This window comes from Corythoichthys intestinalis, chromosome 10 (assembly GCF_030265065.1).
Source record: "Corythoichthys intestinalis isolate RoL2023-P3 chromosome 10, ASM3026506v1, whole genome shotgun sequence".
NCBI lineage: Eukaryota > Metazoa > Chordata > Actinopteri > Syngnathiformes > Syngnathidae > Corythoichthys > Corythoichthys intestinalis.
The window spans coordinates 18,490,642-18,504,716 of NC_080404.1; the positions used below are offsets into that span (position 1 = coordinate 18,490,642).

At 40.0% G+C, this 14,075-nt stretch overlaps 1 protein-coding gene across 12 annotated transcripts in view; it reads right to left on the minus strand.

Annotated features, from left to right (window-relative positions):
- The window catches only part of lyst (lysosomal trafficking regulator), a 131,191-nt gene that overhangs the window by 48,546 nt on the left and 68,570 nt on the right, over window positions 1–14,075 (minus strand). For 8 of the 12 annotated variants that reach the window (XM_057847853.1, XM_057847852.1, XM_057847858.1 and 5 more), the window contains 5 exons: window positions 13,912–14,052; window positions 5,836–6,460; window positions 3,282–3,462; window positions 1,120–1,289; window positions 814–1,044 (listed from right to left, as the gene is read on the minus strand). In XM_057847853.1, coding sequence (XP_057703836.1) covers window positions 814–1,044; window positions 1,120–1,289; window positions 3,282–3,462; window positions 5,836–6,460; window positions 13,912–14,052 — 1,348 coding nt within the window. The remainder of the gene's footprint in view (window positions 1–813; window positions 1,045–1,119; window positions 1,290–3,281; window positions 3,463–5,835; window positions 6,461–13,911; window positions 14,053–14,075) is intronic. The other 4 variants (XM_057847864.1, XM_057847863.1, XM_057847860.1 and 1 more) reach the window with 1 other exon arrangement.

Sequence of the window (14,075 nt, forward strand, 5' to 3'; positions counted from 1 at the left end):
AGCAGTGTGAAAGTGTTTCTTGGCTCCCTGACCGGCGCGATGAGGAGGAAGACGAGGCTAGCGTCAGATGGAAAGGATTTTCTCCATGGATTCTACAACAGTACCTTATTGTACCTTACAGTAGCCTATTTTTTACTTTATTTTATAACTATGGCTGTTCTGCCCTTTGGAGTAATGTGTATTTGATTATAATGTTGACTTTGTTTTGTGATGCATGCTTTTATTTTTCCCGCAGGAAGCGTAAAGCAGGTAGTAGTTTGCATGTACATACAAAGAAGAAACTATTTGCCCACATGAAGAAGAGTGCACACGTACACACGAGGAAGAGCACATCTGCTCCCACAAATAAGTTGCGTAGCCGAGTGAAAGAGAGAGGGGAATGATTACAGCTTAGCTCACAGTCTAGCAAGGACTTAGCTTCAACGTCTTGGTGAGGACAGTACAATGACGTACGTATAATACATGTTTTTGGAATGTTATTTTAAGATTTAAGGGGTATTTGGGGGCACTTAAAGGGTTAATTCTGATTTATGCGGAAATTTGAGTTACGTCACCAGCGTAGGAACGGAATTCGTTCATAACCCGGCGACAAGTCTATAAGGCACAAGTCGTTCTTCATCTTTTAACATTGTAATTATTCTATTTATTCATTTATGTATTATTCATGTTATTTTACTGTATGGGTTTGATGATAGCAGAAAATTTGAAAAGTGAAGGCTTCTTTTTCAAGGAATTCGAAGCCAAAATGCGCTCTAACACTTTTGTAAAACAGCGCGCGTCTCGAGAAAAGATTTACTATTCTTGCTGGCGTACCCGGTCTCCATGCCATTGAGAGTGGAGAGTGTGTTGAAGAGCACGTAAAGCAGTCCGTGATCGAGCAGGATGTCTGCCAGCTTTGGGCAGGCATTGAGGAGCTGCAGTAGCATGCAGAGGATGTTGTGTACCAAGGAGTTCTCACATAGGGAGTTCTCAATAAGACCCAACACTGGGATGATGCAACGCTTTGTGAAAGGTGAAATTGTTTCCATTTCTTCAAGATCCAGACTAGACAGTCAGAGTAAAAATGCATTAGCTTTTAAAGTTCATGATAGTACATAAAACACTTGCAGATAAACATACTCCTCCTCCAGGCCCACTGGGCGTCCAAACAGCATCTCAAGGAAGCACTCGATTAAGCCCTGGCTGCCCTGGTGGATGTACAGCTGGTTGGCCAGCAATGAGAAACCGTGATTCTTCAGGAATTTCTCTTTCTGCTCCTTGTTGGCTCTGCCAAAGTATGCATCCAGCAGCTAACAAAGACAAATACAGTGAGGTGTCTTTAATAATTTTGTCCAATGATTCTTAAAGTGTGGTACCAGTACCACAGATGGTACTCGAGTGCCATCTAGTGGTAGGCAAATGAGTAGCATCCAAGTACAGTTCAGTTGTATTTAACTTTTAAGATCAATGTATTTGCATTTAACTCTGAGGCAATGAAAGAGTTCATGTTTAAATATGGCTTGTTTCAACACATTTATTCTGGTATTTTTATATTTCGTTAGCCTTATAGCATAATTGCCCAAGTCATATTTTTGCCAAATTGAGAGTTATGCATGTTACTCTCCTACCACTGCTTCATCATCCTGCCTTACAACTTTTCTCCTAAGCCAATCAGGACTGTCCAAAAACACTTTCTGCCTTAGTCATAAAAATATCAATGTGTTTTTGCACGATGCTCAAGATTCAGATTCAAACATTTTGACTTTAATCCTGTTAAACGTATTCATCAGTGTTGTTTTCGTCAACGATGACTATAACGAAAATATTTAGTCAACTAACACTTTTATCATGACAATGACGAGATGATAAAAACGTGTTTTGGGAGACTAAAACATAACGACACTAATGCCAGATTTCGTCAGACAAGATGAGCAAGACGAAAATGCGAAAAGTTTCCGTCACATGTTCACAATGTGTGACATTTTATGTGTAGTTAGCCTGCACCGTAGCAGTGTCTGGTTGTGTCACCCATGTGACGTGCTGCTGCTCTCCAGTCTCCAGGCGTACACACGCACACAAGGTAAGATTTGTTTTCTTACCTTGGCCAGAGAGAATATGCAATGTTCCTTTCGCTTTCAAAGGTCTGTGCTGAGTTGTCATCATACACTAAATGTAACTTGTAGTGTTAGCACAGCATTCACGTTAGCATTAGGCTAATGCTAACGTCGAGCGTCCTTAAACTGGCAAACAACCTTTTTTTTTTTTTTTTTTTTTTTTTTTTTAAAATACATACAGTTCATGACGTAAAAGTGGGTATAATTCATTGAAAATAATGTGTTTTACTGGTGAGTTTGTATTATCATCACCAAGTTGGCGTTGTCCTTGTAATGTGGACGCTACAATATGTGCTCGTCTGTCAATACTCATTCGAAACAGATGGGAACCTTTATTAATTTTTGGAGTGATTTTTTTAATTCTAAAGATGAAAACATGTTTAGTAAACGTCGATTAAAACTAGATGAAATTAGTCTTGAGTTTCCGTCAACAAAAACTACACTGCGACAAACACATTTTGAGATGACTAAAATATGATGATGTATCATCGACCAAAATACTAAGACAAAAATTAAAAGGGCTGCCAAAAACAACACTGATTTTCATGTTTGATTGTATTCCGATCTGCAACATTTTTTTCATGTTCAAAAAACAAGTTTTTTTTTTGTCTAACTTTAGGTTAACTTTCTCTGTCAACTTTGAATTCAATTGTTGAAAAATGCCATATTTCCTATAATATTACAACTTTAGGTGTATAATCTGCTTCACATTTTTGATGAACACTTGGGGCTACTCTCCTTCTGTATTTAAATGCTGGTCATTATAGCGGCACTTGAAGAGCTAGTTACTTTTTCAGGTGATACTTTGTTTCAAAAGTTTTAGAAGGAGTGATCAAGCAATACACAAAGAAAGCCGGAAACACTTCGACAGTGCCGACATAAGACTGTCATAAGACCGTCATAATTATGACATGACACTGTCATGCGATTTACTGAATGCTTATGATAGTGCCATTCGGCAAATTACGTCCCGTTTGAATGGGTGTAAAAGATGCGGACTGGACATAAATGTAGTTAGGGACAAAAGTTGCCAGATGACACTTAATGACATCTGTCAAAATCATTCATCAATGCTCATGACAGTGTCATGTCATAATTATGGTAGTCTTACAACAGTCTCATGACAACACCGTTAAATAAAGTATTACCAGAAATCCTACCCAACTAAAGGTAGGAAAAAGAGCTGACCTTCATGACCCCTTGCTGGATGAGAGGTGATGAATGATTGACGAGGACAACTAAAGCCTCAGGTTGGATCAGTTTGTCCATCACTTCCTCAAGCATAAGGTCCGGCAGCAGTAGCAGAACACCTCTCAGAAGGTCATAAAGGCCACAGCAGATCAGAACAAGACAGTCCTCTGAACTGGATCTGCAAGACAAAGTTTGTAATTCACAACTCCACTTTTATACTACATACAAACCCCTTTATAGGGAACTTATTTAACTCACAGTACGTCTTCCCGGTTTAAATTATTCATTCATTTTCCATGCCGCTTTTCATCACAAGGGTCACGGACAGTTTAAATTGATCTAAACAAATATTGTTGTGCGATGAACCAAGATAAAATGACCAGACTATAAATCACACATTTTATTTACAGTTTGGCTGGGCCGTTGACTTATACACAATTTGACGACCTAATATGATTTTTTCCTCGCTGACTGCCAACAGCCTGTTATGCTATGTTTTTCTGGGTTATAGTTATCTGAAAAACTGTTAATATAGCCCCTTTCACACACACACATCTCGGTAAATTCCAGTGTCAGGTGACGCGGGATTTACACGCGACATTGCTTTCACACAGGGAGAGATATCCCGGGAATGACGCGGGTTGGACACTTTCACAGACTTGTCCCGTGTTGCCGACTAGGTGCTCCCTGTGTGGGGAGGGCTGCTGGTGCGATTTCATGACCCGGACATTACGATATTTTTGGTCGGCATCGGTTGTCACATTCTGTTGGTCAGATCGTGTTTTGTTATAGGGCCAGTTTCCGACGTCCTACCTGCAGCCAATTCAAGCTCACTAAGACTGTATTTAAGCCCAGGCGATCCAAGAGAAGGGTGCTGAGATATTAACTTGCTGGCCGCCATTCGACACCTTGTACTCTCAAATTTCGTGCATTTGCTAGCTTGTTCGTCTGCCGCCCCTATGTTGTGCTGGTATTTGATTTTATGTGTTTTGTTGTCTTATCGGCCCTCTGCCTACTCCCTTGGTTTGTATTATTGATCCCCGTCGACCTACTGTCAAAGACCCATTGTGTTATTCCCCATTTTCCGCCATCGCTTCTATTTTTGTTTGCATTCAATAAACCCTTAAATGCTTCCATCTGTTGTTTTCTGCTTTAAGGTACAACTTTATTTCCGCAGTTGCGGACCCCAACATCGGCAACAAAATAAACCACACATTTCCAAAGATGGATGATTCACTGTCTTCCTTGACGCTACGATCTAGTAGCAATTTAATTTGGTTATGGTTTCAGTTTAATTTAGCTATTCCAGCTTGCTATACTGATAATTGTGATGTTTTTTTTTTACCGCATTTCGTCTTACTGCAAATAAAGAAGTGACAATCGGCCCGACATGATATTTACGTTATCAGCCATCGTGCTGTGACCCGGGAATCAAACGTGGTGTGCTTTCACATATGCCTGGTCGTGGGAAAGTCTCAGGCATAATACTATGACACGACCTGTTAAATGTCCGCGTAATCTCCGTGTCAGTCGACCCGGGAAATTGCTTTGACACACAAGGGCTACCCATTTGAATCCCGGGATTTTAACGATTTCTGGTACATGTGAAAGGGGCTTATTATGTTACATTATTGATGCCGATTTAGCTTGCTGTTCTCAGTTTTACTTATTTATTTTTTCTTTACATCAACTTATAATGTTTGTTCTTGGTTTCTGATCAGTTAAAGAACTGCCCCCCCAAAAATACGACATATACATCAGTGCGAAATTATATATGTTTTTTTAGGGATGTCCCGATCGCATATTTTTGCACCCGGGTCCGAGTCTGACTCACCAGATTTTGAAAATCTTCTGATACCAGAGTCCCGATCGGATACCAAAAAAAAAAAGTCTTTTATTTTATTTTTTTTAAAAAAATACTTGAACAAAAGTTTCAACCATGTTACAGTACTGAACTGTTTACAGTACTTCCTCTTCTGCTTTTTCCGGGAGTGTTGCGAAGTATAAAACGTATATATTTTTGTTTCTTTCGGCAATGCCGTTGTATTTCTGGATTATTTTGTTACTTTTTAGCTCTTAAAAAAGAAAATTATATATATATATTTTTTTTCTTAAATTAAAAAATCCGATCCTTTTCACCAGATTCCGTTCTTCTGCAAATGGCCCGATTCCGATCACGTGATCGGGGACATCCCTAATTTTATCATCTTCACTGTGCATTCTTTGGCTGGTGCAAAGTACACAGGTGCGCCTTATAGTCCAAGAAACACGGTAATTAAAAATACTATAATTTGATTTTTTTATTTATTTAATAGTGTCTCACCTCTATATAAAGCACATAAATACTAAATAATAAGAATAATATAATATCAAAAATAATACAATACTTGATAATGTGCTGTATAGGTTTTTTAAATGACCAAAATTAGTTTCTTTCCATTTAATAATAATAAAAAAAAAAAATCTGGAATACAACAAATGTTACGGATGTAAATAGCTAACAGTCCCGTATTACCGCCAGAGCCAGAAGGGACTGAATCCTACTACGTACCTGTCATTAGAATCAGTTTTGCTGTGTGCTCTTTCGTAACCAGGAGAGTAGGTGTAACTTTCCCAATCATCAGGTACGGAGCTTCGATCAGCTGCACTGGGCCAGCGGCTGATTGCCAGTGAGCCATTTGGAGCTGGAAAAGCTAATCCCAAACTAGCAAGGTTGCTGTGACTTCTCTGGAAGGACTGGATTCCCTTTAAACTGTCAGGGCGTCGAGGCGCTTCATCACTGGTCCAGTCAAACCTGTCCTCAGACTCTGCCACACCAACACTGCCTTCGGCCAGGCTGTCCACCTCTGTGGCTTCATCCCGCTCCTCCTCCACGCTGATGGACGGGGTACGTGGAGCTCCTTCCTTGCCGATATCCTTCGAGTCACATATCGTCTTCGCTGATTCGCAACTGCTCAAAAGCTGCTCGTCACCTCCTGCCTTTTTGAGTGTTTCAGTACTGCCCAGAGCCTGCTGGGCAGTGAGCGACATCCGGTCAATTTCATTAGTCTCAGTCATGCCACTGTGACTGAGACGGGGTGTCAGCAAAGGGGACGAGTATGGCGATGGGGCCAGGTTGGGCGGCCGTAAGGACTTCTCCTCACCGCAAAGCTCAGGCGAGGGACCAGGAAGATGACCTGGAGGGCAAACCGCAACTTGTTGAGTTGTTTAAAATTCTGTTCTACTGCAGCCAAACACAAATGTGGGGAGTCACTCAACACATGTACACTAAGTTATCAGACAACAACCACTAAAGTCCGGTCGTTCGAGCATTGTACTGCAAATATTACTCACACACAAATGCAAGAGAAAAAAACTAGTTAAAAATCAGACCAAGTTATTTCCTGAATATTTCTTTTTGTCTCCCACAGTTGAAATTCACCTTTCACCTCAGATATACAGTGCCTAAGTATTCACCCCCTTGGATGTTTTCCCCTTTTATTGCATTAATAAATCAATCATGTTTCAAACTCTGACATTTTTAACAGATAAAAAATATTGGAAAAACCTTTATAATGTCCAAGTGAAAACAGATTTCTACAGAGTAATGTCAATAAAATAATAATTGCATAATTATTCACCCCCTTCAAGTCAGTATTTCGTAGATGCATCTTTGGCTGCAATCACAGCAGTGAGTCTGTTTGGATAAGTCTCAATCAGTCTTGTACATCTGCCCGATGCAATTGTGCTCCATTCTTCCTTGCAAAACTGCTCAAGCTCTGTCAGGCTGCGCGGGTATCAGGCATCAACAGTTTTTTTCAAGTCTAGGCAATGGCCACAAATTCTCTTTAGGATTGAGGTCTGACCACTCCAGAACATTTACCTGGTTCCTTTTTAACCATTGCTGTGTAGCTTTTGTAGTATGCTTTGGATCATTGTCTTGCTGGAAAATAAATCTTCTCCAGGGTTTCCCCTAGGATTTTTTAAAGCTGTGGTGGTGGTGGGCTGCATCAAAGTCGGAAAGCCCCACATGTTGTGGGCGGCGAAATTGCTTCATATCATGACTAATGAGAATTTTATTTAACAACATTCATTTTTTCCAAGAAGAACCATAACAAAGATCTTTTTGAAATATTTCATTAGCTAGGCTAATGAAATATTTAAAACCATGACGGTCTACCTCAGGGGTCAGGAACCTATGGCTCTTTTGATGAGTGCATCTGGCTCTCCGCCAACCCTTGAAGTGCATGTGACACGAAAAAGCATGTTTATTTCATAATACACGCGGTATTTTATGCTCCTGAATGATATGGACCGCTTGGATGTGTGTGGAAGCGATCGCTATATTTATTTAGTTTTTTTAATCCTGCGCCATGAAAATGAGTGACTTCTGGCTTTGGTCTTGCATTGAGGAGGGTGCTGTGACGTGTACGGGTGAAGGCGTCCTCTTCACTAAACAGCCGTACTGTTGTGTAGAGGACTAAGGATTCAGCTGATTTTGCGGATTAATACGTTTATTTTTCGCATCACGCCAGCCAAACAGCTGCAGAAAAATCTTGCCTTATGAGGGAGAGGCGTGTGCTCCTTTTTGGAGTTTCAAGAGATTACCATTCACCGTGGATATTGGCCAAGCCCTACTACTGTGGGGCCATTGGACTTACGAGGAAGTGAGTAAACATTTTGTTTTGTATTATGTAAAATACTAATACAGCGATTACAAAGTAAACACTACAAACTTTCTTTAAATAAAGGACTACTTACGTTTGATCATTGATAGGCATGTAAAAAGCTCTCCTCGTGCACATTAGCTGCACGTTAGCTGCACAACAACTGCAGCCGCCCTCCTCCAGGGAACGAACTGTAAATTGCTCTCCGCCGGGCGGTTTGCCGATCCGCAAAGACAATCGACAACCCAGTCGTTATGTCAAATAATCCGGGCTAGTTATGTGTGATTTTCCGCTTCGAAGACTTTGAAACATCATTCAGTTCGGGTTAGCATGCCGGCGAGCTGTCACGCCTCTTGGTTTGTTTACATTCTCCGAAGCCGGGGAAGGGAAATGACATATGTCCATTCAGCACAAGACTGTTATTTGTCATGACCATGCCATTTATTTAGCAGTTGGGGAAAATACTTGGATAAAAAGAATATCCAGTAAAAATATTCAAGTAGAGAGACGGAAACAATGACATTTTGCAGCTCTCTTCGTCGCATTTTCCTCGTTGTGAATAGTTCCCCCTCGACGGGCTGACTGGTCCTTCTCAAGCCATTTATTTAGCTATTGGGGAAAAATACTTGGATAAAAAGAATATCCTCTAAAAATACTGGAGTAGAGAGACTGAAACAATGACATTTTGCAGCTCTCTTCGTTGCGTTTTCCTTGTTCTGAGTAATTCCCCCTCAATGGGCTGTATAGTAAAACCGATGAGCCCAGTCTCCCACTGATAATGGTTGGCGTGGCTAACCGGCAGATTAAAAGACTAATTTCTCGTCATCTGCGCTTTGCTAAATTGTTGTATATAGTCGAATCGTCTCAAAATATGATTCTAATTCACATATTAATGCTATTTAAGACTTATTTTCTCCTGTCGTATGCTCTTTAATCTTAAATGTGGAACTGACCGACTTGCTTGGCATGAACAACCTGTGATGAGCTCATGGTGTATTCTCGTATTGATCTTGGACACTTCAAGCGTACTGTACGTTGCAATGACATGCTTCAATTCGATGCCCATCAGTGGTCAGGGATTGCATGGAGATGTGCATTACAGAGCTCGCCTCGCGCTTTACGTCACCACTCAGCCAGCAGCGTGGCTATAATGTATAGTGTATTCAATAAAAATGAATAGGGGAAAATTAAACCACAAAAGTGAACTGTGTGGTACCCAAAGTTACACCACAGGTTTTCAATAGGGTTGAGATCTGGGCTATTTGCAGGCCATGACATTGACTGGATGAGTCTTTCTCCAAGGAATGCTTTAACAGTTTTAGCTCTGTGGCATGATGCGTTGTCATCTTGGAAAATGACAAACATATTTTCAATAGAAGTTCCAGCATCATCACCTTGTCAAGAGTCAAGAATCTGCATTGGACAAGGTGATGATGCTGGCACTTTGGTTTGGTGCTGTTCCAGTGAGATTTACATAGATGACTGCCTGAAGAAAACATCAAAATTCCCTCAGTCCTTGATGATATGGGGCTGCGTGTCATGCAAAGGCACTGGGGAGATGGCTGGGGTTAAATCTTCAATAAATGCACCTAAGTTTACATTGACATTTTAGACAGCTTTCTTATCCCTTTAATTGAAAATATGTTTGTCATTTTCCAAGATGACAATGCATCATGCCACAGAGCTAAAACTGTTAAAGCATACCTTGAAGAAAGACTCATCCAGTCAATGTCATGGCCTGCAAATAGCCCAGATCTCAACCCTATTGAAAACCTGTGGTGGAAATTGAAAAAAATGGTCCACAGCAAGGCTCCGACCTGCAAGGATGATTTGGCAACTGCAATTAAAGAGAGTTGGCACCAAATTGATGAATACTCATGAAATTTATGCCTCGGAGACTGCAAGCTGTCATAAAAGCCAGAGGTGGTGCAACTAAATACTAGAGATGTGTTTTGATTGTTATTTCTTTGTTTGTTTCTCATGATTCCATATATTTTTCCTCAGAATGGAGTGATTCTATATTTATTTCCCTGCACTTGCTCTATAAAAGTAACATTTACTGACCACCACAATGTTTTTATTAATTTCTTTTAGTGTTTCTGAATGCTAAATAGTTGCACTTTTGAAGTAATTCATTATTTTTTCAAGCTTTTTATCCGAGTTTGTTCTACAAGATAAAATGTCTGAGTAGGTGCTCGTCCGAGACTGGTGATTTCATACTTTTTGCTAAGGGTTGTAGTTGAGGCAAGAGAAAAAAAAAGTCCAACTATTACTATGAGAATGAATGTCGAATTGTTAGTATGAGAATTAAAATCGTACTATTGTGTAGGGCTAATGTAGCTGAATAAGCAGCTACGTACTTCACATAGCACGGTGCCGCCTCCGTTAAAATCAACAATATTGAAAGCATCTTGGTTTTTTAGAATCGGTTTAACAAATAAGAAAATCCTTAATATTTTGCCTCTTCTACATCAAACTACCGTATTGGCCCGAATACAAGACGGCCCTGATTATAAGACGACCCCCTCTTTGTCGAGATTCAAGTTTGAAAAAAGACTTTTTGAACACTGAATTAATTTTTACACTGAAAATAATTACAGTACAACCGAAACAAATGATTATAACAATATACAGTTGGGCGAATGAGTTTTTAGTCAACCACTAATTGTGCAAGTTCTCCCACTTGAAAATATTAAAGAGGCCTGTAAAGGTCAACATGGGTAAACCTCAACCATGAGAGACAGAATGTGGAAAAAAAAACAGAAAATCACATTGTTTGATTTTTAAAGAATGTTTTTGCAAATCATGGTGGAAAATAAGTATTTGGTCAATACCAAAAGTTATCTCAATACTTTGTTATGTACCCTTTGTTTGCAATAACGGAGGCCAAACGTTTTCTGTAACTCTTCACAAGCTTTGCACACACTGTTGCTGGTATTTTGGCCCATTCCTCCATGCAAATCTCCTCTAGAGCAGTGTTGTTTTGGGACTGTTGTCGGGCAATACGGACTTTCAACTCACTCCACAGATTTTCTATATTCTGGAGACTGGCTAGGCCACTCCAGGACCTTAAAATGCTTCTTACGAAGCCACTCCTTTGTTGCCCTGGCTGAGTGTTTGGGATCATTGTCATGCTGAAAGACCCATTCACGTCTCATCTTCAATGCCCTTGGTGATGAAAGGGGATTTTCACTCAAAATCTCTCGATACATGGCCCTATTCATTCTTTCCTTTACACAGATCAGTCGTCCTGGTCCCTTTGCAGAAAAACAGCCCCAAAGCATGATGTTTCCACCCCCATGCTTCACAGTAGGTATGGTGCAATTCAGTATTCTTTTTCCTCCAAATACGAGAACCTGTGTTTTTACCAAAAAAGTTCTATTTTGGTTTCATCTGACCATAACACATTCTCCCAGTCCTCTTCTGGAGCATCCAAATGCTCTCTAGCGAACCGCAGACGGGCCTGGACGTGTACTTTCTTCAGCAGCGGGACACGTATGGCAGAGTAGGATTTGAGTCCCTGGCGGCACATTGTGTTACTGATAGTAGCCTTTGTTACTGTGGTCCCAGCTCTCTGTAGATCATTCACTAGGTCCCCCCGTGTGGTTCTGGGATTTTTGCTCCCTGTTCTTGTTATCATTTTGACACCACGGGGTGAGGAGGGAGTTGAAAGTCCGTGTTGCCCAACGACAGCCCCAAAACATCAATGCTCTGGAGGAGATCTGCATGGAGGAATGGGCCAAAATACCAGCAACAGTGTGTGAAAAGCTTGTGAAGAGTTACAGAACACGTTTGGCCTCCTTTTTAGCCAACAAAGGGTGCGTAACAAAGTATTGAGATGAACTTTTGGTATTGACCAAATACTTATGTTCCACCATGATTTGCAAATAAATTCTTTAAAAATAAAACAATGTGATTTTCTGTTTTTTTTCCACATTCTGTCTCTCATAGTTGAGGTTTACCCAAGTTGACAATTACAGGCCTCTCTCTAATATTTTCAAGTGGGAGAACTTGCACAATCAGTGGTTGACTAAATACTTATTTGCCCCACTGTATTTGAGAGAAAAAGCATGTTACTTTGCCTCATTCAAATCTTAATATCTGAACATTTAAATATGTAAATTAAAGTGCAATCACATTTGTAAATGAATGCCTTCTGTTTTTTTGAAATGTAAATAAACCAATTTATAGTAGCTGAGATCTGTTATGACAGAACATCGCTTCAATGATATCTGGCGCCATCTAGCGTCATGAATGGGGAGATTAGCTGAGATCTGTCACGACAGAACATCGCTTCAATGATATCTGGTGCCATCTAGCGTCGTGAATGGGTATAATGTCTAGACCGCGAATATAAGACGACCCCCTCTTTTTCAGTCATATTTCAATGCAAAAAATACTGTCTTATATTCAGGCCAATACGGTATAATCAATAGAAGGATTTATACTCATGCTTTGTCGTAGCTCTCAGCTACGGTACATGTACGTAAAATGCGTAGCTGATTACAGCACATTACCCTTACTTAATAATATGACTGTTTATCCTCTTAGCAATACTATGACTTCCATCTCTTTTCTTTTTCTGGCCCTAATATGCACTACTTTAAAACAAACAACAATAATAGTCCTTCTTTTAACAGAACCCAACTTAAATCTTTTCTAAATACTTCGAAATACTCATCTGAAATTACTACTAGTGACATCAGCAACAGACAAATGGTATGGTAGAACGTGACCATTTGCATTTAAAAAAAAAATAAAATAAAAAAAAAACGGCAAAAAGGACCTAAACGTCATTTCCATGTCACTATCAAGGTTGTTTTTACAGGTTTAAACCAGAATTATAGTCATTAACTTGAAATACCTTTACGTGGATTTTTCTCCCGACTCGCGCCATAATAGTCTGATATACGCTTGCAACAGGAGAACCGATGTGAGTTTCAAAATAAAGCGTGTAAAGGAAAAAATTGTATTGGACGTGTTAATTCAGACGACTTCTGGCAGATAGTGCGTGAATAATGAGGTACAGATATTCATTTAGACATATTGTTAAAGTATACAAGTTATAAATTAGAATGTATTTAAAAAAAAAAAAAAAAACATCTGATTTGCAAGGCATGGTGACAGTGCGCCATAATCCTTTATATGTAGGGGAAAACCTGTTCTCCTAAACAGTAGTTCTCTTGCAGCATTCATTTACCGTCTATCTTTACAAGCCTTCCAGGGTCAGCTGCTGAGAAAGCGCATGATGCTGCCACCAGTATGCTTCACAGTGGGGATGTTGTGTTTTTTGGTGATAGGCACTGTAAATTTCACACACCTCCACAATGTTTAAAGTCGGAGCTTGTTTAATGTGTGAACTTGCCAAGGGTCTTCAATTACTTATTCTTCCTCATCATATTATCTTAATATATTTTATTTCAAGTCCCTTTCAAAACACTCAATGACACTGTACAAGAGAGATTTAAAAAAAAAAACACACACAAATTAAAAGTAGAATAAAAGTTTTAAAAAATTAAGAGGTCGAGATAAAACAAACAAAGCTAAGAATCAAGGTAGGTAAGAAAGCTTGAACAGGTGCCTTTTGAGTGGGGATTTGAAAAGTGACAGGGTAGATATGTTGCGAAGTTCAGGGGTTAGGGAGTTCCAGAACTGGGGGGCAGAGTGACTGAAGGCTCTGGAACCGAAGGTGGTGAGACGGGCTCGAGGGACAGAAAGGTGGAGGGAAGAAGAGGAACAGAGTGAACGGGGGGCAGTGTTGATACAGAGGAAATTCAATACTGTATATAGGATGGGGCCAGACCGTGAAGTGCTTTGAAGGTGATGAAAATCTTTTACATAATTCTTTATGGTCCAAAAATGGACCATACAATCTTTTGAAGCTACTCAGCTTGTAAAATTCTAGCAAACTACAAACTCCAACAAACTATTGCATGTTATTATAACAAAGCACTAGATGGTTTGAAGGATTTTGTACTTACAGTAAGGCGTACCTTCGTGGGGAGCGTCAGTAAAGACTGTCGGGGAAAGAGACACCACTGAACTGCTGGCGGACTTCCCTCCACTGTTGGAGTGTCGCAAGTACATAATAGACTGCACCTTGTCGTGATACAGTTTCCCATCTGACGAATGAGAATATCAAAAC